A 25775-nucleotide genomic window follows, 5' to 3' on the forward strand; every position below is an offset into this window, starting at 1 on the left:
GGTAATAAATACAGCCACTTATTATGACAGCCCACCAGCAGTTAATAGAGTATAGTAAACCAGAGTAAGTATATTCATGTCACAGTTCGATGTAGCAGTCAGATGGCGAGGCAGTAACAGTAAAAAAGGCAAGGAACAGTTTTGGGTTATTGCAGATAACGACTGAGGGCCGCGACGTCGAAATAATCAGAAAATCACTTTTAATAAGCATCAATTAAATTTGTATGCGAAGATTTAGAAAGAGAATAAATTTCAAAGGGAATATTTCATTTGTTATTATTAAGTAAGAGATAGAAATCCTAAGGAATGGTTTCATAGGTTATTGTAGAAGGGAAGGTTATTAACAAAAGAGATATAGAGGAGACGGGAAGGTTTCAATCTTCCCATTGTACCACAGACGCGCTCTATGGGTGACAGATCAGGACACTGAGCAGACCAGTCAAGGAACCGTATATTTCTCACTAGTAAAGTCGTATTGTATGGTTGGCTGGGTGGGAGATCCCAGAGGACTGGTTTAGCCGGCTAATTGGAAAGGCTTTTCTGTTCTTCGCGCACACTGGCACCTTTCCTTCACGAAGCGTGAAAATTGTGTTCAAAAATGTTGAAATGTGTGTGAATTCTTATGGGATCAAACTGCTGAGGTCATAAGTCCCTAGACTTAACACTACTTAAACTAACTTATGCTAAGATCAACACACACACCCACGCCCGAGGGAGGACTCGAACCTAACGGTTGTGTGTAGTGGAGTGTCTTGTTTGCTTTACTGATGGTGAGAGAAGGAAGATGGTGGAAAACCCGGCTTTGATGCCGGCCGCGGTGGTCTAGCGGTTCTGGCGCTGCAGTCCGGAACCGCGGGACTGCTACGGTCGCAGGTTCGAATCCTGCCTCGGGCATGGGTGTGTGTGATGTCCTTAGGTTAGTTAGGTTTAAGTAGTTCTAAGTTCTAGGGGACTTATGACCTAAGATGTTGAGTCCCATAGTGCTCAGAGCCATTTGAACCGGCTTTGATATGTAGCGTACTCCTCTCAAACGACACTAAACGAGCCGCCACGCCTAATGCCCCCATCCGTGAAACCCATCACCATCAACAGTGTCACATGCACTCACTCCGTGAGACACTGCGGAGAGATTTGAAATGTAATGCAGGACACTGGAACGAAGAATAGGGATCAGGGACCTTACGCCACCACCCCTCTATCCTATGCCGCAAAGGTAAAGCGAAGAAAGCAGCCAGTAGCACGTGACATACCCAGGCGGTTACCCATACCTGACGTTGCTCATCTTCGATGATCCGACGAGAGCCTGTGTAATCAACGAGGCAAGGCCGTTGGCACATTGCTCAATGCCTTTCTGGTGTGAGCAGTTATGTGGGGTCTTGCATTATCATGCTGGAATATGACATTTTTTTCGATCCTTCACGTATCAGAAACCGGTTAAATAGACAATATCCGGAAAAAAACGCTGCCTTTCCCGCTAATAGACCTCCTCTGACTGCATTGTGATATTTTAAATTTGATACCATATGCGGCTCCTCTCAGTCCAGCCGTCTCCCTCTCGAAAACTTGATCGGAAAGATCTCAGATACCATGTACCAAATGCAGCGAACTGTACGACTACTTGGTAGATCATACACAAGTACAGCGATGTAGTCTCCCTTCGGCACTAGCCGAAGCCATGAATTAGATATATGATATCGTTTCACCCTAATCGAAACAGGAATCCGTATTACAAACGGTATCTACACTGTACCTATCCCTACTGAAAGCGCTCTTAGGTTTTCAAAACAATTTCGAATCATACGTATATTAAAATATTTCCTCTTCCGTTCACGCACAGAGTGCAGGAAGAAACTCTCGTTACATTTGTATGTAGTAGATACAATCAACTTGACGTTATTTACCGTTAGAGACGGATGAGACAGGTGATGAGAGAGAAATGTGGCTGCATCCATAAAGTGTTGCCTGTACTGAATAATGATTATCTTTACCATCGCCACAGAAGCGTTTCCTAAGCAGTGGATTGCAGGATAGTTTTAGATTTCTCAACGTAAGTCGCTCCTTGTAAGGACACTTTCTTCAAGCGCCTCCCACTTCAAATTTTTAGAAGAGCTCTGATATTCTCGCACCACTTAAACAAGCAATTAAATAGTCGCGCTGCAGTTTTTTGCGTTTGCTGGAAATTCTGAGTCAGTGCAGCCTGATACGGGTGCTTGATCGACGTTCTAGTATCGATTGTACCAACGCTTTATAATAAAAGTTCTGAGTTATGATTTCCCTTTGTACTCCACTGACAACTGAGCCTTTGTCAATGTTCCAATTCACACCTTACTGCAATGTGACACACAGTTATTGTAAGATATGAATGGTTACATTGCGATTTATTAATCCTATTGGCAATGGGTATTATACAGTAGTAAAAAAAAAGTCGCATATTGCCGAAACTTTAATATTAAACTTTGTTGTCCAGAAATACATGACGATATCGATACAATGATTTGTTTGTAATGTAATTATAACGGGAATAGTCCATGTTTACACCATGAGAGGGCGGTATGTGCAATATATGGCAACCGTATCATCTGGAAGCACCGCAGTACTTGGGCCGCGTGTCATTACGAGAGCCGTGTTGCTTCAAGATGGTTCGGACAACAATAACATAGGAGCAGAGGTTCCGTACAGTCAGTCACTCTAATGGAGCCAGACAGGAGGACGTCGCAGAGAATCTCACTGTGAGTTATAGTGAGGTCTCTAGGATCATGAACAAATTTCTAGTGACAGGATGAGTTGACGACAGTCACAGAAGTGGTCGTGGGAGGAAAGCAACAGGCGTGTAGAACGAAAACTGCGTAGCAGCAAGCAGAAACCCTGAACACAATGGCGGCAGTTCCAAACAGCTATAGGAGAGCGGGGATTACGTGTCAGAAGACTTTTCAAGGCTCTCCTCTAAATCGGGCTCAGAGGTGGGCTCGTGTCGCCTGGGCACGAAACCACTCTTTGTGGACTGGGCAGCAGTGGGACATAGTGCTCTTTTCTAGTGAGATCCGTATCAGTCTCCTCCCTGAAAATATTGATATTCGAGTACGGAGGCAACGAGGACAACGTTTACACCTTAGCTGTATCGTAGACAGCCATCTTCATCAAAGCTGTTGGGTCACGTTTTGGAGTGGAATCAGGTATTGCCGCAGGACACCGCTTATGCCAATACATGGCACGATGAGCGGGGTGAAGTACCGGGATCTTGCACTTGGTGTGACTCCATTTGGTGAACGTAATGGAGCGGGATTCACGCTGATAGACGACAATGCACGGCTCCATCATCACAATTTTATGAACACGGTCCTAGTGGAGGAGATAATCAGTCGGATGGAATGGCCTCCATATTTTCCAGATCTGAAATGCATTGAGAATACATGAGCCGTGCTAAAACTACAGGCCATCTTAAAGGCTGCTGTGGAGGAGTGGGACAATATCGCATATGCTTATGTGGACAATTTCGTAAACAACATGCCTAACAAAATTCAAAACTGTCTCCAATTATGGGAAGGGCCAATTGGTTCGTAGACAATATGTTATGCAAGATGACATGAGAAGAAACTGTAATGCTTGCAGTGGAACTTTTGCAGGTTTTTTTGTTTGTGTTTATCAAGTGGAAATGTGTTTACTTTCTTCATTTTTGTTTCCTCATGATTGCACTTGATATAACAAAAACAGTGTTGTTACTTATTAGTCGGCCGCGGTGGCCGAGCGGTTCTAGGCGCTTCAGTCCGGAACCGCGCGACTGCTACGGTCGCAGGTTCGAATCCTGCCTCGGGCATTGATGTGTGTGATGTCCTTAGGTTAGTTAGGTTTAAGTATTTCTAAGTTCTAGGGGACTGATGACCTCAGATGTTAAGTCCCATAGTGCTCAGAGCCATTTGAACCTTTTTTTTTTTTTGTTACCTGTTATGTCCAGTACTGACAATAAAGCAAAATGCGACTTTTATTTTGACCGATTAGCTACACTCTTCGTGAAATACGTAACTTTTTATTCATCTACATGTAGAAGCAAATGCCAAAATTTCACTAAATAGAAATATTATTAACGTTTGGATAAAATCACAGACAATCAGTCTCTTGCAAAATCTGTAAGACTGGCGCTAACGCTTTCTGTAAATTTATTAATAAACGGTACAAACAATACTGGTCTCCTCACAGCTCCTTAACGTATCCGCAGTTGCTTGTGTTCTGTTTCATCTATAACAGTGGGTTATCCCTGCTGGATGTCGCGTAATCTGTGAATCGTACCTTTTCGCCGGCAAAGGACGATGGTGACACAGATTGGTGCTGAAAGGGGCAAATGTTGTTTCGCTACACCACCAGCGATCAGTCACTGCAGTCAGTTACAAACATCGAATACACAGGGTGTCCCAGAAGGGATAATCAGTATTCAGGGCTATGACAGGAACGATCATTTGAGACAAAAAGTCTAGTAAACGCGGACTCCGGCAGGCATACCTTAAGAGCAATGAGCACTTTTTTTCAGTAGAAGAGATGTGTTTTACCTTAGTGAGATGAATAAGTGCTCACAGCTCCTAAAGTATGCACATTAGAACCCATGTTTACTGGCCTTTTATTTCTTGTTTTGTTCCATACTATCACCTCTCAAAATATGGCAAGGCTACGACCTCGCAGTAGAACAGATTTGCTTCACAGTATCGCAGATAAAGAAGTGATCGTAGTTCTTAAGGTATGAATTTTAGAGCCCATGTTTATTAGACTTTTTTGCTTCGATTGATTTTCTGTCGTATCCCTGAATATTGTTCATTCCTTCTGGGACACGTTGCATAGCGGCGTCCATGCGGCACGATTTAAGATGGACGTGCTGAAGATGTGTAACTCGTCTGCGAAATAGAACGCGTAGAAAGTCCAGTAGTGTTCATTTGCCTGGACCGTTACTAACCCTGATGAAAGGAACCTGTAGAGAAGTTTCAAAGAAGAGTTGCGCCACAGGTCTATTTAGTGAAGCCGCGAGCGTCATAGGAACACTCAGTGATCTACAGTGGGAGACGTAAGCAAGACGTTCTGCATTACGTAGAGGCGCATTATTACTACTCCGAGAACGTTCATTTCAAGGCGTTTTAATAAACACTGTACATCATCCATCATAAATTTGACGGTGAAGTAGGTATTCGGATACACTGACGCGTTAGATGTTACATTCAGAACGCTGCGGAATTATCGGGAAAAGGTAAAAGTTCGGATGCACAGAATTACAGACCATTACCGCCGCAGTCCGTCTGCTGGCTGATGCTAGGTCATATTGTGAGCTCAAACATTATGGAGTTCGTAGAGACAACATGCTTCTCTCAAAGAATTAACACGGATTCGCGAAAGATCAGTAGTGCGAATCACAGCTTGCTTCATTCATACACGACATCTTGTAGATAATAGGAGTAGGTGAGCAGGTGGATTCTGTCTTCCGAGATTTCCGAAAGGCATTCGATATACTGCACCACATCTTTTTCTACTGATCAGGGTACGACGATGCGGAGTGTCTTTGGAAATATGTGATTACTGATAGAACACATTACGGTATTTTTCACAGCGAATGTTTCACAGTAACGAAAGCAACATCCGATGTATCCAAATGGTTCAAATGGCTCTGAGCACTATGGGACTCAACTGCTGAGGTCATTAGTCCCCTAGAACTTAGAACTAGTTAAACCTAACTAACCTAAGGACATCACAAACATCCATGCCCGAGGCAGGATTCGAACCTGCGACCGTAGCGGTCTTGCGGTTCCAGACTGCAGCGCCTTTAACCGCACGGCCACTTCGGCCGGCTCCGATGTATCCATGGAACGTTAATAGTATTTCTAATCTTCTTCGTATTATTCCTTGCCTTATCTCGTGTCTTCACGGGGTCGGCATGTTAATCAGAAACTGACAATGTCAACAGCAGAGGGTGGCTGGAAGCCCTTCTAGCAGCCACCCCTTTCCCTAGGAAAGAATTTGTGTACCCCGTCTGTCTGCGTCTAGAGTTAACGCGCGTGAAACTGTGATCGTTTACGAAATGTTTGCGAATGGTGTAACGGAGGCGGGACGTGGGTGCCAGCCAGTATACACCTAGAGGTATGGGGAAAACCATATAAAAACCACATCCAGGCTAGTAGGCACACCTGACCTCTGCAGGGCGGATTCGATTCGGGTCCGGCGAGCCTCCCTGGGTCCCGGAAGCGGTGTTGCAACACGCGTGTCTATCCGGTAGGGTCAGTACCTCTAATGTTCTCAATGTACTTAGACAATTTATCATATATGATCAGCAGCAGTATTAGATGCTCTTGTGTACAGGAAAGATTAGCTGTTGAGCGATAGTAAGAGACTGCATCAAATTCTTCATTCGGGTTAATGAATGCAGGTCTCTTTAAATGCAGATAATTGTATGATAATGTGTATAAGAAAGAGAAAGAACCCAGACGTATCTGATTTGCAAGAGTAGAGGTGCATTCCTGAGAACGTCAAGTCGTATAAGTGTTTAAGGTTGTGAAATAAAAAATGGTTCAAATGGCTCCGAGCACTATGGGACTTAACATCTGAGGTCATCAGTCCCCTAGAACTTAGAACTACTTAAACCTAACTAACCTAAGGACATCACACACATCCATGCCCGAGGCAGGATTCGCACCTGCGACCGGAGCAGTCTCGCGGTTCCGAACTGAAACGCCTAGAACCGCACGGCCACCGCGGCCGGCGTTGTGAAATCAGACGATCAAGTGAAATCAGTATTAGGAAAGGCGAATGGAAAACTTAGGATTGTCGGAAGCGTTTTGGGAAAATGCAGTGCGTCTGTAATGGAAATCTACATCTACATCAACACTCTCCAAACCTCTGTGAAGTGCATGGCAGGGGGTACGTCTTACAGTACCATTATCAGGGATTTCGCCGTTCCATTCATATATGGATCGCGGGAAGAGCGATTGCTCACACGTAAGGAGATAGAGCGACCATTGCCATGGTACTGTTCCAGTTTTTTGAGTCCTTATCAAAAAGGCATAAAAGAGATACCGAACGAGTTCAGATAGGCGTTGCTAGGAAAATAAGAGATCGCCATAACCCATACGAAAGTGTGGAAGTGCTCGGGGAACTGAAAGGCAAATCCTTGCAGGAAAGACGACATAGTTCTCTCGAAGCCCTGTTGCTTAAATTTTAAGAGCCGGTTTTCGAACAAGTATCTTCGACCTTATGCAGCCACTGTCCAATCATTTTTCTGCCGCTCATTACGCGAATGGAACAGAAAATCGATAATATTGGTGCGATGTACCCTCCTACATGCACTCTGAAGTGCCTTGCAGAGAATATATGTGGATGTACATGTAGCGGACCCAACAGTCGATTTTCCAACATATTACCCAGCATAGGACACATGTAAAATGCTGGTAGGCAGTACATATTCTCTTGGCATACGATACGCGTGACTGCGGTGTACAGGTGTAGAAGTGCGGCCACTCACCTATGCGGTAAGCCGCCATGGCGCGGTGTCGCGGTGAGCCGTCCGCCTCCCGCAGCGTCAGCGCCGGGACTGAGCGAGCAGACGCCGGCTCTACGAGTAACTAAGCCCCCAGCCCGGTGCCGGCTCCGCCCCCACGACACCTCCCTCTCCCCGCCTCCCCATCCACAACTTCCAACGCTGCACGTTATCATAAAACATCCCTGCCTAAATGTCAGGCACTCCGCACTTCCGCCTACATTTTCATCGTTAAGCAGCAGAATACGGAAACGTTTGACAGCGGCAGCAAGCGACTCCCTTATCTAGATTAGGGGGGCGCTCGCAATACACGAGTGAATCGCGCAGCTCGTGTAACTTCAGACTGTGCTATAATATCTTAGGCGTTATTTCTGTCTCATCTATGACAGTTAACCGTATTAGTAGCGCTATTTACAGCCCTACAAGATATAACATTTAACGAAATTTAAACGTCACTACCAACTACAAAGAAAAAGTAAACATTCGATTTCATCAAACAAAGGAACAACCTACATCTACATCTACATCCATACTCCGCAAGCCACCTGACGGTGTGGGGCGGAGGGTACCCTGAGTACCTCTATCGGTTCTCCCTTCTATTCCAGCCTCGTATTGTTCGTGGAAAGAAGGATTGTCGGTATGCCTCTGTGTGGGCTCTAATCTCTCTGATTTTATCCTCATGGTCTCTTCGCGAGATATACGTAGGAGGGAGTAATATACTGCTTGACTCCTCGGTGAAGGTATGTTCTCGAAACTTCAACAAAAGCCCGTACCGAGCTACTGAGCGTCTCTCCTGCAGAGTCTTCCACTGGAGTTTATCTATCATCTCCGTAACGCTTTCGCGATTATTAAATGATCCTGTAACGGAGCGCGCTGCTCTCCGTTGGATCTTCTCTATCTCTTCTATCAACCCTGTCTGGTACGGATCCCACACTGCTGAGCAGTATTCAAGCAGTGGGCGAACAAGCGTACTGTAACCTACTTCCTTTGTTTTCGGATTGCATTTCCTATGGATTCTTCCAATGAATCTCAGTGTGGCATCTGCTTTACTGACGATCACCTTTATATGATCAAAAAAATGGTTCAAATGGCTCTGAGCACTATGGGACTCAACTGCTGTGGTCATAAGTCCCCTAGAACTTAGAACTACTTAAACCTAACTAACCTAAGGACATCACACACATCCATGCCCGAGGCAGGCAGGATTCGAACCTGCGACCGTAGCAGTCGCACGGTTCCGGACTGCGCGCCTAGAACCGCGATACCACCGCGGCCGGCTTTATATGATCATTCCATTTTAAATCACTCCTAATGCGTACTCCCAGATAATTTATGGAATTAACTGCTTCCAGTTGCTGACCTGCTATATTGTAGCTAAATGATAAGGGATCTTTCTTTCTATGTATTCGCAGCACATTACACTTGTCTACATTGAGATTCAATTGCCATTCCCTGCACCATGCGTCAATTCGTTGCAGATCCTCCTGCATTTCAGTACAATTTTCCATTGTTACAACCTCTCGATATACCATAGCATCATCCGCAAAAAGCCTCAGCGAACTTCCAATGTCATCCACAAGGTCATTTATGTATATTGTGAATAGCAACGGTCCTACGACACTCCCCTGGGGCACACCTGAAATCACTCTTACTTCGGAAGACTTCTCTCCATTGAGAATGACATGCTGCGTTCTGTTATCTAGGAACTCTTCAATCCAATCACACAATTGGTCTGATAGTCCATATGCTCTTACTTTGTTCATTAAACGGCTGTGGGGAACTGTATCGAACGCCTTGCGAAAGTCAAGAAACACGGCATCTACCTGTGAACCCGTGTCTATGGCCCTCTGAGTCTCGTGGACGAATAGCGCGAGCTGGGTTTCACACGATCGTCTTTTTCTAAACCCATGCTGATTCCTACAGAGTAGATTTCTAGTCTCCAGAAAAGTCATTATACTCGAACATAATACGTGTTCCAAAATTCTACAACTGATCGACGTTAGAGATATACATCTATAGTTCTGCAAATCTGTTCGACGTCCCTTTTTGAAAAAGGGGATGACCTGTGCCCTTTTCCAATCCTTTGGAACGCTACGCTCTTCTAGAGACCTACGGTACACCGCTGCAAGAAGGGGGGCAAGTTCCTTCGCGTACTCTGTGTAAAATCGAACTCGTATCCCACCAGGTCCAGCGGCTTTTCCTCTTTTGAGCGTTTAGGAGTGGATATACTACAACTGACTTATTGCAAATCGTGAATGAAAATGCAGTAATGAATGGGAATTACCATTTCGTCTAGGATTCATACATTTTGCCTCAGCTTTGGACTTAATTTCAATAAAATCTGTATTAGATATCTTTGAGAAACAGGGATTTGATTCAGTCAACGTAAATACACGGAAGGAGAAGGAGGAGATTAGTACTTAACGTCCCGTCGACAACGAGGTCATTAGAGACGGTGCGCAAGCCCGTGTAAGGGAAGGAAATCAACCGTGCCCTTTCGAAGGAACCATCCCGGCATTTGCCTCAAGTGATTTAAGGAAAACACGGAAAATCTAAATCGGGAAGGCCGGACGTGGGTTGGAACCGTTGTCCTCCCGAATGTGAGTCCAGTGTGCTAACCACTATGCCACCTCGCTCGGTACACTGTTAAGAGTTCATGAGAAGAGTGAGAAATTCAGAATTTAAAGAGGAGTCAGGTAGAAAGATTCCACATCATCAAAATAATTCTCATCGGTCCGAGAGTTGAGATCAAGAAGAAATAATATGGATTAATGAGGTATATATGAACCACCTAACTTTTATTGGCTACATTGTACTATTTGTCTCTAGTGCAAATAAACTAGATATCTTAAGGGGGATGTAACGGAAAATGTAAACATTTATCTATAAAATCATTAAAGCCATAGCCCGCCGTTGTGGCCGAGCGGTTCTAGGCGCTTCAGTCTGGAACCGCGTGACTGCTACGGTCGCAGGTCCGAACCCTGCCTCGGGCGTGGATGTGTGTGATGTCCTTAGGTTAGTTAGGTTTAAGTAGTTCTAAGTTCTAGGGGACTGATGACCTCAGATGTTAAGTCCCATAGTGCCCAGAGCCATTTGAACCATTAAAGCCATATTTGTTAATGTACAAATCTAAAATTTTGTATGTGTAAAGCAAAAGAGCTTTGTTTTAACAGAAAAATATAATCAAATGAGCAAGATTAATATTTTGCCAGAAATTTGAATTTTTAATTTTTTTAAACTGTCTTTTTCATAACAAGCCATAATTCAAGTTCTAATCATGCAATTAATCTGAAAATTTTATTGTAGTGTCCTGAGAAGGTTATAACACCACTGAACTACAGTTATTAATTTATGGTACAAACTGTATCATTAACAGAGTTTTTAAGTTTGCACAGCCAAAATTAACTTTTTTTTCTTCATACAATCATCTAAAATCAGAATGTAATTGCACGATCTCGTATTTTTTAGTTCCAGGGAGACAGCAACACGTTGCGAACAGTTCTTGAAAATTCCATAGCATTAGCGCGTATACTTTTTGAGAAAAGGCTTCTAATAATGTAAAAAATGTGAAACAGAGAAAATGAGGTTCAAAGATTTTCTTCTCATAGGCCCCTACTTCTTCATGTAATAATCTTACCTCAATTTTAAAATCTTCCATGAGCCGGCCGGAGTGGCCGTGCGGTTCTGGGCGCTACAGTCTGGAGCCGAGCGACCGCTGCGATCGCGGGTTCGAATCCTGCCTCGGGCATGGATGTGTGTGATGTCCTTAGGTTAGTTAGGTTTAATTAGTTCTAAGTTCTAGGTGACTGATGACCTCAGAAGGTAAGTCGCATGGTGCTCAGAGCCATTTGAACCCTTTGAACCAAAATCCTCCATATTGATACTCCTCGTCCTCCAGGTTTCTCTTCTCTCCTCTTCGAATCTGTCTGGCATGTATTTGCAGGTAAGACACTGATCTGTCAGCTTTCTTGACCCTGCTCTCGTCGATGGTGTAAAACGCTTTCGTCGTAAACACACCAGGATCTATACCAACTCTCTTCAGCACTTCAGTTCTCCCATTATTTCCGTTATTGTAACATAAAACTGCATCATAGACACCTATTTTCAGTACTTCAAGACCACAGAATGTCCTTTTTGAGCATCTAAACCAAGTTAAATTATTGAGGCTTTCATTTGCATTTTGTGTCTTTCCGTGAAGACACTTCCTCAATAAATCAGAGTTTGCAAGAAACCAGAATGTGGGCTTAATTGCATTCATAACACGTTCTGGTAACGAGTGTTTATGTGAATACATCGCATTGCTGTTGTTGAACTTACACCAGTTGTCTTTCGTACCCAGCTTGTGCACTGGCGTTTGGTCAGTGGATAGCTTGTGGAGAAAAATTGCCCACACAGCACGCCTCATTGCCTCTAAATTACGTGTGTTTTTCCTGATAGCTCTTCCATAAAATAACTGAAGAGAATCAGTTTCTTTCAGAGTAGGACTGCCTTTTTCTCCTAGTGGTTTTCCATCCTCAAGTGCTTCACCATTCCTCTCTTTCAGCAAGCGACGAAGCCTACCGCCAAGGCTCTTTTGGATGTGGCCAATACATCCAACTTTTATATTGTTGTATTGTACGTATTTTTATCTGTTACAGCTTTGAACGAAGAGGAGTCCCCATCACTAAGGTATTTAGTATATCTAACACCATACTAGTCCTCAGATCTGGAGAACATCCTCACAACTGCAGCAGCCGCCATGCCCCCACTTGAGCCACTATAATTTTTAGAGCATGCTACTGCATGCTTTTCTTATCACAGTTTCTCACTGTCTTTTTCACCACCCATTAGGCACAAATCTTGACTTCCGCGTAAAGGTTTGGAAATTCAACCTTCCACATACTAATATGTGTTAGTATTGTCAAAACGTAAATAAACCACATGCAAGAAAGTTTTCGGGCAAAGATATAGATGTCAGCCAGAGATATAGATGTCAGCCAAAGATATCGAAAGAAAATAGCCTTCACACTGACAAAAATTCCACTGAAGCAAGCAGTTTCCCAAATGTCGGAAAAGGTGGGAGTGGCCGACAGTGCAGAGTTAGTGAGTTTAACCATTTAAAGGCATTTTTAAAGCTGCTATGAAGATAAAATTCACACACGACTCAGATTAAAGTGTGTGGATCAAGAAAATAATATTTTTGAAAAATCGATTTTTTGGACCAAAATCCATTAAAGGACGAACTTAATAGTGCAAGATTGTCAAAAAATCAACCATCATAAGATGCTTAAAAAAAACAAATGCTAGTGTGCAAAACTTAAAGACGAAAGTAACTTTCACACGAAGTGTTTATGTAACTCTGTAAAACTTAGACCATATGTAGAAAGAAGGCGCGCGGGATTAGCCGAGCGGTCTGAGGCTGCAGTCATGGACTGTGCGGCTGATCCCGGCGGAGGTTCGAGTCCTCCCTCGGGCATGGGTGAGTGTGTTTGTCCTTAGGGTAATTTAGGTTAAGTAGTGTGTAAGCTTAGGGACTGATGACCTTAGCAGTTAAGTCCGATAAGATTTCACACACATTTGAACATCTTTTTGTAGAAAGAACTGCTGTAGTGTAGTACAGTATAGCGCAGAAAATAACTGAAAGAAATACGATGGAGACGAATAGATGACTCTTTTATTCAAATTAATTTCACTGAAGTCAGCGCGATTCGCGATGATTCCCTGGATATTGTAAATGACGGGACATGGTTGTTAATAGAGCCTGGATCACCACGCAAGGCAGAGTATGCTCTCCAACGTGCTCCTATTCTGGCCACAAGGCTGGTAAGGAGTTCCTGCGATATAGCGTTCCATTCCTTCACCAGTGCAGTCGATACCTGCTGAAGAATGGTGGTGATGGTGAGTTCCTATGGGACCACTGCTGAGGTAATCGGTCCCTAGGCTTACACACTACGTAATCTAAGTCAAACTGACTTACGCTATGGACGACACACACACCCATGCCCGAGGGAGGACTCGAACCTCCGATGGGGGGAGCCGCGTGAGCCGTGGCAAGGCGCCCTAGACCACGCGGCGCTGAATGGTCATTGGCGCTATACGGTCGAGCTGAAATACGAGGCGCATTCAAGTTCTAAGGCGTCCGATTTTTTTCTAATTAACTACTCACCCGAAATCGATGAAACTGGCGTTACTTCTCGACGTAATCGCCCTGCAGACGTACACATTTTTCACAACGCTGACGCCATGATTCCATGGCAGCGGCGAAGGCTTCTTTAGGAGTCTGTTTTGACCACTGGAAAATCGCTGAGGCAATAGCAGCACGGCTGGTGAATATTGCGGCCACAGAGAGTGTCTTTCATTGTTGGAAAAAGCCAAAAGTCACTAGGAGCCAGGTCAGGTGAGTAGGGAGCATGAGGAATCACTTCAAAGTTGTTATCACGAAGAAACTGTTGCGTAACGTTAGCTCGATGTGCAGGTGCGTTGTCTTGGTGAAATAGCACACCCGCAGCCCATCCCGGACGTTTTTGTTGCAGTGCAGGAAGGAATTTGTTCTTCAAAACATTTTCGTAGGCTGCACCTGTTACCGTAGTGCCCTTTGGAACGCAATGGGTAAGGATTACGCCCTCGCTGTCCCAGAACATGGACACCATCATTTTTTCAGCATTGGCGGTTACCCGAAATCTTTTTGGTGGCGGTGAATCTGTGTGCTTCCATTGAGCTGACGGGCGCTTTGTTTCTGGATTGAAAAATGGCATCCACGTCTCATCCATTATCACAACCGACGAAAAGAAAGTCCCATTCGTGCTGTCGTTGCGCGTCAACATTGCTTGGCAACATGCCACACGGGCAGCCGTGTGGTCGTCCGTCAGCATTTGTGGCACCCACCTGGATGACACTTTTCTCATTTTCAGGTCGTCTTGCAGGATTGTGTGCACAGAACCCACATAAATGCCAACTCTGGGGGCGATCTGTTCAACAGTCATTCGGCGATCCCCCAAAACAATTCTCTCCACTTTCTCGATCGTGTCGTCAGACCGGCTTGTGCGAGCCTGAGGTTGTTTCGGTTTGTTGTCACACGATGTTCTGCCTTCATTAAACTGTCGCACCCACGAACGCACTTTCGACACATCCGTAACTCCATCACCACATGTCTCCTTCAACTGTCGATGAATTTCAATTGGTTTCACACCACGCAAATTCAGAAAACGAATGATTGCATGCTGTTCAAGTAAGGAAAACGTCGCCATGTTAAGTATTTAAAACAGTTCTCATTCTCGCCGCTGGCGCTAAAATTCCATCTGCCGTACGGTGCTGCCATCTCTGGGACGTATTGACAATGAACGCGACCTCATTTTAAAACAATGCGCATGTTTCCATCTCTTTCCAGTCTGGAGAAAAAAAATCGGGGGACTTAGAACTTGAATGCACCTCGTACGTCTCCCCAATGCGTCCCACATGTGCTAGATGGGGCTTAAGCCGGGAAGAACAGCAGGCCAGCCCGTTCACCAGATACCCTCTCATTCCAACAGCTCCTCCACCTACGCTTTTCGATGCCATCGCGCATTGTCTTCCATTCAAATGATGTCAGTGCCGAATGCACTCTCGAAAAGACACTAGGTGAAGGAGTACAATGTCATCATAATATTGACTGGTGACAAAGACAACGTGTTGCCTCCCCACACCGTAACACCTAGAACAAAAAATACGATTATGTTCGACAATACTGGACGTAGCATCATTTGACGAGAGGAGGGAACACGTAATGTACTCAGGAACACTGTCGAACAAGATTGTTTTGATGGTGCACGTGTTACGGTGTGGGGAGGCATAATGCTGCATGGCTCCACCGGTCAACGTTATGGTGACACTGTACTCCTCCCCCATGTGTGTCTTTTCAGAGGTGCATTCGGCTCGGACTTAATTTTTATGGATGACAGTGCTCGACTGCATCGCGTCGAACAGCCCAGGTAGAGGAACTCTCGGATCTGGAGGAAAATCGGCGAATGGGCTGGCCTGCCGGTTTGCCCGACTTAAATCCCATTAAGCGTGCGTGGGGTCCATAGGGGAGACGTATTGCGACACGTCGACGTTCACCAGCTACCATCCAGCAGTTGTGAAACGGGCTAATAGCGGAATGATAGAAACATACACTACTTGCCATTAAAATTGCTACACCACGAAGATGACGTGTTACAGACGCGAAATTTAGCCGACAGGAAGAAGATGCTGTGATATGCAAATGGTTAGCTTTTCAGAGAATTCACACAAAGTTGGCACCGGTGGCGACACCTACAACGTGCTGACATGAGGAAAGTTTCCAACCGATTTCTCATACACAAACAGCAGTTGACCGGCATTGCCTGGTGAAACGTTGTTGTGATGCCTCGTGTAAGGAGGAGAAATGCGTATCAGAACGTTTCCAACTTCGATAGAGGTCGGATTGTAGCCTATCCCGATTGCGGTTTATCGTATCGCAACATTGCTGCTTGCGTTGGACGAGATCCAATGACTGTTGGCAGAATATGGAATCGGTGGGTTCAGGAGGGTAATACGGAACGCCGTGCTGGATCCCAACGGCCTCGTATCACTAGCAGTCGAGGTGACAGGCATCTTATCCGCATGCCTGTAACAGATCGTGCAGCCACGTCTCGATCCATGAGTCAACAGATGGGGACGTTTGCAAGACAACAACCATCTGCACGAACAGTTCGACGACGTTTGCAGCAGCATGGACTATCAACTCGGAGACCATGGCTGCGGTTACCCTTGACGCTCCATCACAGACAGGAGCGCCTGCGATGGTGTACTCAACGACGAACCTGGGTGCACGAATGGCAAAACGTCATTTTTTCGGATGAATCCAGGTTCTCTTTACACCATCATGATGGTCGCATCCGTGTTTGGCGACATCGCGGTGAACGCACATTGGAAGCGTGTATTCGTCATCGCCATACTGGCGTATCACCCGGCGTGATGGTATGGGGTGCTATTGGTTACACGTCTCGGTCACCTCTTGTCGCATTGACGGCACTTTGAACAGTGGACGTTACATTTCAGATGTGTTACGACCCGTGGCTCTACCCTTCATTCGATCCCTGCGAAACCCTACATTTCAGCAGGATAATGCACGACTGCATGTTGCAGGTCCTGTACGTGCCTTTCTGGATACAGAAAATGTTCGACTGCTGCCCTGGCCAGCACATTCTCCAGATCTCTCAACAACTGAAAACGTCTGGTCAATGGTGGCTTTACGCCAGTCGCTACTCTTGATGAACTGTGGTTTCGTGTTGAAGCTGCATGGGCAGCTGTACCTGTACACGCTATCCAAGCTCTGTTTGACTCAATGCCCAGGCGTATCAATGCCGTTATTACGGCCAGAGGTGGTTGTTCTGGGTACTGATTTCTCAGGATCTATGCACCCAGATTGCGTGAAAATGTAATGACATGTCAGTTCATCTACATCTCCGCAAGCCACCCAACGGTGTGTGGCGGAGGGCACTTTACGTGCCACTGTCATTACCTCCCTTTTCTATTCCAGTCGCGTATGGTTCGCCCGAAGAACGACTGTCTGAAAGCCTCCGTGCGCGCTCGAATCTCTCTAATTTTACATTCGTGATCTCCTCGGGAGGTATAAGTAGGGGGAAGCAATATATTCGATACCTCATCCAGAAACGCGCACCCTCCCGAAACCTGGCGAGCAAGCTACACCGCGATGCAGAGCGCCTCTCTTGCAGAGTCTGCCACTTGTGTTTGCTAAACATCTCCGTAACGCTATCATGCTTACCAAATAACCCTGTGACGAAACGCGCCGCTCTTCTTTGGATCTTCTCTATCTCCTCCGTCAACCCGATCTGGTACGGATCCCACACTGATGAGCAATACTCAAGTATAGGTCGAACGAGTGTTTTGTAAGCCACCTCCTTTGTTGATGGACTACATTTTCTAAGGACTCTCCCAATGAATCTCAACCTGGCACCCGCCTTACCAACAATTAACTTTATATGATCATTCCACTTCAAATCGTTCCGCACGCATACTCCCAGATATTTTACAGAAGTAACTGCTACCAGTGTTTGTTCCGCTATCATATAATCATACAATAAAGGATCCTTCTTTCTATGTATTCGCAATACATTACATTTGTCTATGTTAAGGGTCAGTTGCCACTCCCTGCACCAAGTGCCTATCCGCTGCAGATCTTCCTGCATTTCGCTACAATTTTCTAATGCTGCAACTTCTCTGTATACTACAGCATCATCCGCGAAAAGCCGCATGGAACTTCCGACACTATCTACTAGGTCATTTATTTATATTGGTCCCATAACACTCCCCTGTGGCACGCCAGAGTTTACTTTAACGTCTGTAGACGTCTCTCCATTGATAACAACATGCTGTGTTCTGTTTGCTAAAAACTCTTCAATCCAGCCACACAGCTGGTCTGATATTCCGTAGGCTCTTACTTTGTTTATCAGGCGACAGTGCGGAACTGTACCGAACGCCTTCCGGAAGTCAAGGAAAATAGCATCTACCTGGGAGCCTGTATCTAATATTTTCTGGGTCTCATGAACAAATAAAGCGAGTTGGGTGTCACACGATCGCTGTTTCCGGAAACCGTTAGTCAGAAGTTGTTTCGGGAAACCAAGGCGAACGGATATCAGGATGGGCGAGTGGATACTTCATCTCCGCTACTACAAAATACGAGTCGTACAAACGGCCTGCGGTTTTCCTCTAAGAGCACATCAAAAGATTTTAGCTATGTTTCGCACTGATTAACACAACGGATGTGTATTCGTAATGAGCATCGTTCAAATTCCGCTTTGGTAATCCTTTACTTCACTGTCACCTACAGCATTTTAACTGCATGAGAGATAATGCTACAATTTTGTTATGTTGGTGCAAGATGTATTAAGCGGAAATATCTCGTTGAAAAAAATGAAACATAAATAGCAGTTATTATTCAATAAACTGAAACTATTTATATATTTTCTTCAAATGAAACTGTTTGGTTCCAGAGACCTTTTCAAGAATACCTCAGCATCAAACGAAACGGGGAACTGAGGTGAGAGGTGTGTTAGGGTAGACCGTGCAGGTGTGCATAGCCATTTTATTTTAAAAAGTTCTTATTAACGGTCTTATGACCGCAAACACTTTCTACAGTGGCGGCGCTATACAGGTAGGTAGCCCTTTCGAATTTTGACAAAGATCGGTGAGCCCCTAATTGCTATTAGGCCTTTGGTTTCGCTCTATCCCTTTCCTGTCGTCACCAGCACAAAACAATGCTTCATTCTACAAATGTATCTGCAGCGAAACTGTTGTAAATAAGATGCACTATGTACTATGGTAAGGCATCATGTGAATGAACTTTTTTGACTTAAGCTACTAAGCCCACACAAATAATTTAATAGCCAACAGTACTATAGGACATCTATACATCTGCTTCAAGTTAATACCGGAATGTTCCTTAATGGCCGTACACACAAGCGACGGAGCGAGGCAATTCGTCGCATCCAGTATCGGTGGAATCGACCCCGCCACACACGAGCCATTTGCCAAGCAATTTCAACCAGTTATACGAACACCATTGTGAGGAAAAGTTCTGCTATGGAAAATGAACTGCTATGTTTAGCGGGAGTCACAGCTCATCTTCGTATCCTCACGGGTATTGTAATTTATTAAATTTGTTTTGTAACGATTTTCTGGGGCACTGTGGGTTAATTTACAGAATATGTCAAGTTTTTCATTGTTTGAGGGAGAGTTAGATTATATGAAATTACAAGGGACTTGACTGTAGCAGTATAATATATTTGTCGCGAACATTTAAATAAAATTGTCCACTTAATATTATGGCGCGTCATTCTGTTTAGAAGCTAAAAGCTTTAATTATGGGTGTAATTGTTTCATAAATAACTCAAAATTATCAGACGTGACTATTATTATGAACTTACGGTCACTTCTACACCTATAGCATAAGTTTCAAAATCCTAATCACTGCAAAATCGGAGGATGTATTTTGTATTACTTCTGAATATAAACATCAGCTCTGGCTTCCAGTTCAGTAGTTCGTGGTCCCTGGATAACTATAACTTTTAATGTCCTGTTCTCTCTCCACAGAGGCAAGTGAAACGAAACAAAACTGCACAAGCGCACTTAACAACTGGAGAAACGCGTCGCATCCATATTATCACACATTGTCGCTAGTCAGTCGGGTAGCCACACTGCAAGCACGAATCGCATGCGACCCAGCAGACTGCCTGGGATTTCCACGCGATCAGCGGCCGATCGCTGCGTTTCGCTCACACAAGTGGCATCTACGAAGCGATCGGTCGACGACGCGATGAATCCCTTCGATGTGTCGTTCGTTTGTGAAGTCTTGAAACTGGCCACGATCACTTTCTTGTTCATCCTTCTCCAACTTGACTATATTCCATATATGGCTACCTCAAAGTGTAGTGTCGGCAGACTTGCCAACACTACGCACACTAATTGAAAGAGGCGGCCAAGATGCACGCGCTAACTCACGAAGGATGGAGTGAGGTCTGAAACAGGAGACTTAATGAATGTGATAAAGAAAATACGTATCTTTGGAATATACTTAACTTTTAATACATCCTTGTATACATCGTTCTTGATGAGACATCTGGAGATTGTGGCGATACAAGTGACTCTTTATATACAAGCTATTTAAGGCTAATGGCGCCTTGCTAAGTCGTAGCCATTAACTTAGCTGAAGGCTATTCTAACTGTCTCTCGGCAAATGAGAGCAAAGGCTTCGTCAGTATAGTCGCTAGCAACGTCGCCGTACAACTGGGGCGAGTTCTCGTACGTCTCTCGAGACCCGCCGTGTGGTGGCGCTCGGTCTACGATCACACAGTGGCGACACGCGGGTCCGACATGTACTAATGGACCGCGGCCGATTTAAGCTACCACCTAGCAAGTGTGGTGTCTGGCAGTGACACCACACAAAGAAATTACGAAATGCTTATCTTCCCTCGTCATTTTTTTTCCTTCTTGTACGAGTCACAACACATCACCAGGCGTAGGTTTTTTTTTAATTTGTATTTATTGGGATTCAGGTTTCACCATACACCCGGTTCCTACTTACAAAAAATGTGTAGGTATTGATAAGAGTATACATAAGTATAGACAGTTCAATACGGTATAATCAGTGTAAAATCAAAGGTTGTAGAGAACTCCTGTGCACTCCATTGCCAGTGATGATACATTGGTCTTAGATGTGGATACCAGTGGCAACAGTGAATCTGTACATCGTGAGGAAAAATCTGTGATCCTGTGATGCCAACAGACTACGAGAAGGCAGAATGTGTCATCTGGTACATAGAATCCAAATCCGTGACAAAGATACTGCGGAATTATCGACGCCAATGTGACGTTAGCTGCATCGGGACACATGTCCGAAAGAACAGACACAACGCATTCATATAATGAGGCGGTATTTTTTGCAGAGGAAACCATGGAGTGTGTGTGTGTGTGTGTGGGGTTTGAGGTTTTCGGGCGCTAAACAGCGTGGTCATCAGCGCCCAAACGCATATAAACAGGAACGTAAATGTTGATCTTGTTACGTTCGAATAGATGGAAGAGATGCAGGCGTCCATCGTCTTGTACCGTGCCAGCGTTCCTCCACATTCGAGTAAGAACGTGCGGGATGCGCTGAATTACACATTTCCTGCGAATGAGTGGGTCGTGGGATTAGATTAGATTAGACGCACTTTTCGTTCCAATAGATCCATAGTGAGGAGGTCCTTCAGGATGTAGAAAACGCCAGAGAAACAAGAACACACAATAAACATTTACAAAGAAAAACAATTATGCTAAAGTACCTTCCGCAGGTACTAACTTGTAAGTGAAATGGTCCTCATGGGTGTGGAACATCTAAAAAAAAAACTTGAACATATTTTCATTCGAACGGTAATAAACAATTTCTGTCACAAAACATGTATATGTTCAATACACTGAGATGTACGTGATAATTTCTAGGATATATTTAGCCATCCATCATCGAGAAGAAAAACCATTTTACAACACTTATATACAGTGATCACATTATTGCACTGAAATTGTACAGAAGTCAGATTGTACTAATACTCACATTATTTGATATTATTAGTAAAATATACAAATCTGTTCGTTCTACTTAGAAACTCATCAATGGAGTAGAAGGAGTTGGCCACCAAAAAAACCTTTAGGCTCAAGTTAAACGGAACTTTTTCTAGGTGCTGGCAAGCTATCGAAAATCCACCTTCCCGTATAATGGACACCATTCTGGACCAAAGTAAGAGACCTTAAATCTTTGTGAAGATTATTCTTATTTCTATGGTCCTATGGCATGGCACCGCACGCCCCCTATGTCACGCCAGCAGACTTCTTTTTGTGGGGTTACCTTACGGGTCGTGTGGACACCGCACCAATCAACGACTCTGCTATCCTTACAGCACAACTGAATGAAGCAGTCAGAAGTGTTGCTGCTGCACTGCTTACACGTACATGCACAGAACCCGAATACCTCCTAGATGTTCCACGATCGACAAGCAGGGTGCTTATTGGAATTCTGGCATAAGAGAAAAAACTTTGAGAGGTGCTAAACATTTTACAACAACCCACGGTGCTCTATCTCTAATAGTTTCCAAGTTATGATCTTTTGAAATGATAGTGCGACTTCGCAGAGTGTCTATAAATTAGTTATACAAAAGAAACCTTTAATTTTGTAAGGGTAAATAATTTACAGAAACGTTTGATACGGCACAGAATGCAGTATTCTTCAAGTTTTATTCCAGCCTCACACTTTTCGTTTCCAACTTTCCTCCTAGGTTGAATGCGCGAATGAGTTATTCCAACAACCGCCGTTGAGTCGTATAACAGTGCAGAATGTGCTGAGTGTTGTTTATGGTTTCATCAATCCAAGCCACCGCCTCAAACAGACACTGTTGTTAACTGGTAGCCCTACAATTGTTTCGCCGAAACGCTGCGAATCACATAGGACGCTAGGTCAGGGTCGGCCGGCAATCTCTGACGCAGCAATGGAACAAGGTCGGTAGTGTTACAGCTTGTCTTTGAAGTGGAGGCCCCTGAATTATCTCTGAACTGTAGCAGCGGATTTGGATTCATGAAACCACAAACAACACTGCGCTGCACTGTTATACGATTCCATGATGACTGTTGGAATAAATCATACGCGCGTGCCACCTAGCGGGAATGTCGAAACTAACAGTGTTAGGAGTGAATAAAAACTTGACGATATACTACATTCAGCAGTGCATCAAACATTTCTGTAAGTTATTTACGCGTATCACAATTAAAGATAACGTTTTTACATCTATTTTATAAACGCCCTGGGTATTATTTGCTCGGCACACATTTGGCATACCAACCATTCGAAACGCCTTGGTTTCCTTATAAATTAGTGTGTGGTTATCACGGGATTAGTCGAGAGATAGCTCACATCGATATGAAATACACATTTATTGAACACTTGCACATACGACAATTATGGCTGTTACTCATATCGCGAGAAGAAAGTTCACGCCAGACTCGCTAGTCCAAAGAAAAAGGTTCCCAAAGATAGGGCGCTCTGCGCCAGAGACGCCACAAGTGCAATAATAATGATTAATACAGGAACACAGCAATGTTTCCACTACCAAATACAACTTACAAAATGTAATTATGACTAAAAACTTGTGATCCTTGATTACCGTGCTGTTGATATTGTTGCCCGACAAACTCTGCCTTCGCCATGCCGGGCTACACACATGCCTCAAGTGACAACGGATAAAGAGGACGCAAGCAGCCGCCGTAGCTTGGCTTCCAGCGACCGCCGACCTTGGCCGACGGCGCGGGTTGAGTGGCCGCCGTTCAGCGCCTGGGGAGAGCCCGCTGTCCCAGTCTGGGTTTTACTGAACCGGCCGACTTCCGCGGCGTCACAGACGTGAGGTCCTCCTGCAGGTCAGTGAACTTCATTAGGCGAGGGAGGTAGACGACCTCAGTGAGCTGCCACACGTTCCGTCTTGACCCTCTTAATCTCTTTCGGTTTCTTTCCTTAGAGATGTCATTCTCGTACGCTTGATTGAGTTTAAGCTGCATTGAACTTTTGCGACAGGTTAAAACTGTGTGCCGTAGCTTGGTTGCAAACTCCCAAACTTTCGTAGATAGTACTGTTTCTAGGTGACGCGCGTGACTACGCGCTTCAAGGAGTAACTCAAAGCTATAAACTCCTACTGACAATTTTCCAGTCAATCTAAACTACAGAGGACATATCGCATAATGATGTGAAATTGGCACACGCAAGGACAATCCAGTCTCAGTGATAACCATCTGCCCGTAGCGTCAAACAGCTGTCGCTGTTTTCCTAGGTTCGCCAGAGCACACCACCGTAAAGGCCGTTTTGACCGAGCGGCTATCTGCTCAGATTCGACTAGTCTCTTAAGTGCGCGTCACGCACATGCATGTAAATCAGCCGCCAACCAAGTCGCGAATGGATCAGTGACGTCAATTATCAATTGACCGTGCCGAGTGTACAGTTCTAAAATCCTAAGTATACTGAACATTCCACATACACAGAAATAGTGGAATAGAACAGAACAGAAGTTAGCCAACTCTGACCGCGCTCGCTCATGTAATAGCAACATATTTTAGGTCCTTGTAATCTTTATTTTACTGTTCACTTGTTTTCATGACACATTGGTCAGGTTGCGTGGAAAGATGATATTTTTCATACTATTCTTGTATCACAAGAGAGGCAAAATACCTGAGAACAAAATAGATATTTAGGTCCTAGAGCACCCAGTCATAGGAAAAGCCTGCTGTACATAAATTTGACAGTAAACAGATGAAAAATATTTTAATTAAAATTTTTTCAGTAGGGAAACAATAAGAAACATTGAACGAGAAAAATACACACATCAAAAAAGTTTTGTATCACCCTGGTTCCCAGGACTCCTGAAGATAGGCGTTGACTGTGGATATTGTATCCACAGACACAGTCCCTTTGACTATTCAGAGGTGTCACTAAACTCGCCCAAAGACGTTAATAACCACGCATGAGCAGCACCTATTAGACGGAGGGGTTCCGACAGCCGATTAGTTTCAGTCATTCCACCTGGAAAGAGGTATACGGCTCGTGTTGTCTGTAGTTCAACCATGCATAGACGGTCAATACCGCTGTTCGATCGCTTCCGCATTGTTACTTTGTGCCAGAAGGGGCTCTCAACAAGGGAAATGCCCAGGCGTCTCGGAGTGAACCAAAGCGATGTTGTTCGGACATGGAGGAAATACAGAGAGACAGGAACTGTCGATGACATGCCTCGCTCAGGCTGCCCAAGGCTACTACTGCAGTGGATGATCGCTACCTACGGATTATGGCTCGGAGGAACTCTGACAGCAACGCCACCATGTTGAATAACGCTTTTCGTGCAGCCACAGGACGTCGTATTACGACTCAAACTATGCGCAATAGGCTGCATGACGCGCAGCTTCATTTCCGACATCCATCGCAAGGCCAATTTTTGAAACCACGGCAACATGCAGCGCGGTACAGACGGGCCCAACAACATGCCAAATGGACCGCTCAGGATTGGCATCACGTTCTCTTCACCGATGAGTATCGCATATGCCTTCAACCAGACAATCGTCGGGACACGTGTTTGGAGGTGACCCAGTCAGGCTGAACGCCTTAGACACACTGTCCGGCGAGCGCAGCAAGGTGGCGGTTCCTTGATGTTTTGGGGTGGCATTATGTGGGGCCGATGTACGCCGCTGGTGATTATGGAACGCGTCGCAACGGCTGTACGATACGTGAATGCCATCCTCCGGCCGATAGTGCAACCATATCGGCAGCATATTGGCGAGACATTCCTCTTCATGGACGACAATTCGCGCTCCCATCGTGCAAATCTTGTGAATGACTTCCTTCATGATAACGTCATCGCTCGACTAGAGTGGCCAGCATGTTCTCCAGACATGAACCCTATCGAACATGCCTGGGATAGATTGGAAAGGGCTGTTAATGGACGACATGACCCACCAACCACTCTGAGGGATCTACGCTGAATCGCCGTTGAGGAATGGGACAATCTGGACCAATAGTGCCTTGATGAACTTGTGGATAGTATGCCACGACGAATACAGGCATATATGAGTGCAAGAGAACGTGCTATGGGTATTAGAGGTACCGGTGTGTACAGCAATCTGGACCACCACCTCTGAAAGTCTGGCTGTATGGTGATACAACATGCAATGTGTGGTTTTCATGAGCAATGAAAACTGTAGAAATGATGTTTAT

The 25775-nt window shown here is 44.8% G+C and overlaps 1 protein-coding gene across 2 annotated transcripts in view; it reads right to left on the minus strand.

Moving 5' to 3' along the window:
• LOC126236400 (uncharacterized) overlaps positions 1–23257 on the minus strand; it is a 115011-nt gene extending 91754 nt beyond the window's left edge. Inside the window, exon 1 of one of the 2 annotated variants that reach the window (XM_049945688.1) lies at positions 23191–23257. In XM_049945688.1, the coding sequence (XP_049801645.1) occupies positions 23191–23233 (43 nt within the window). In that variant the 5' untranslated portion in view covers positions 23234–23257. Of the gene's footprint in view, positions 1–7489; positions 7547–23190 lie in introns of those variants that run through there. The other variant, XM_049945689.1, reaches the window with a different exon arrangement.
• Positions 23258–25775: the final 2518 nt, after the last annotated feature.

This window comes from Schistocerca nitens, chromosome 2, assembly GCF_023898315.1.
Source record: "Schistocerca nitens isolate TAMUIC-IGC-003100 chromosome 2, iqSchNite1.1, whole genome shotgun sequence".
Lineage (NCBI taxonomy): Eukaryota > Metazoa > Arthropoda > Insecta > Orthoptera > Acrididae > Schistocerca > Schistocerca nitens.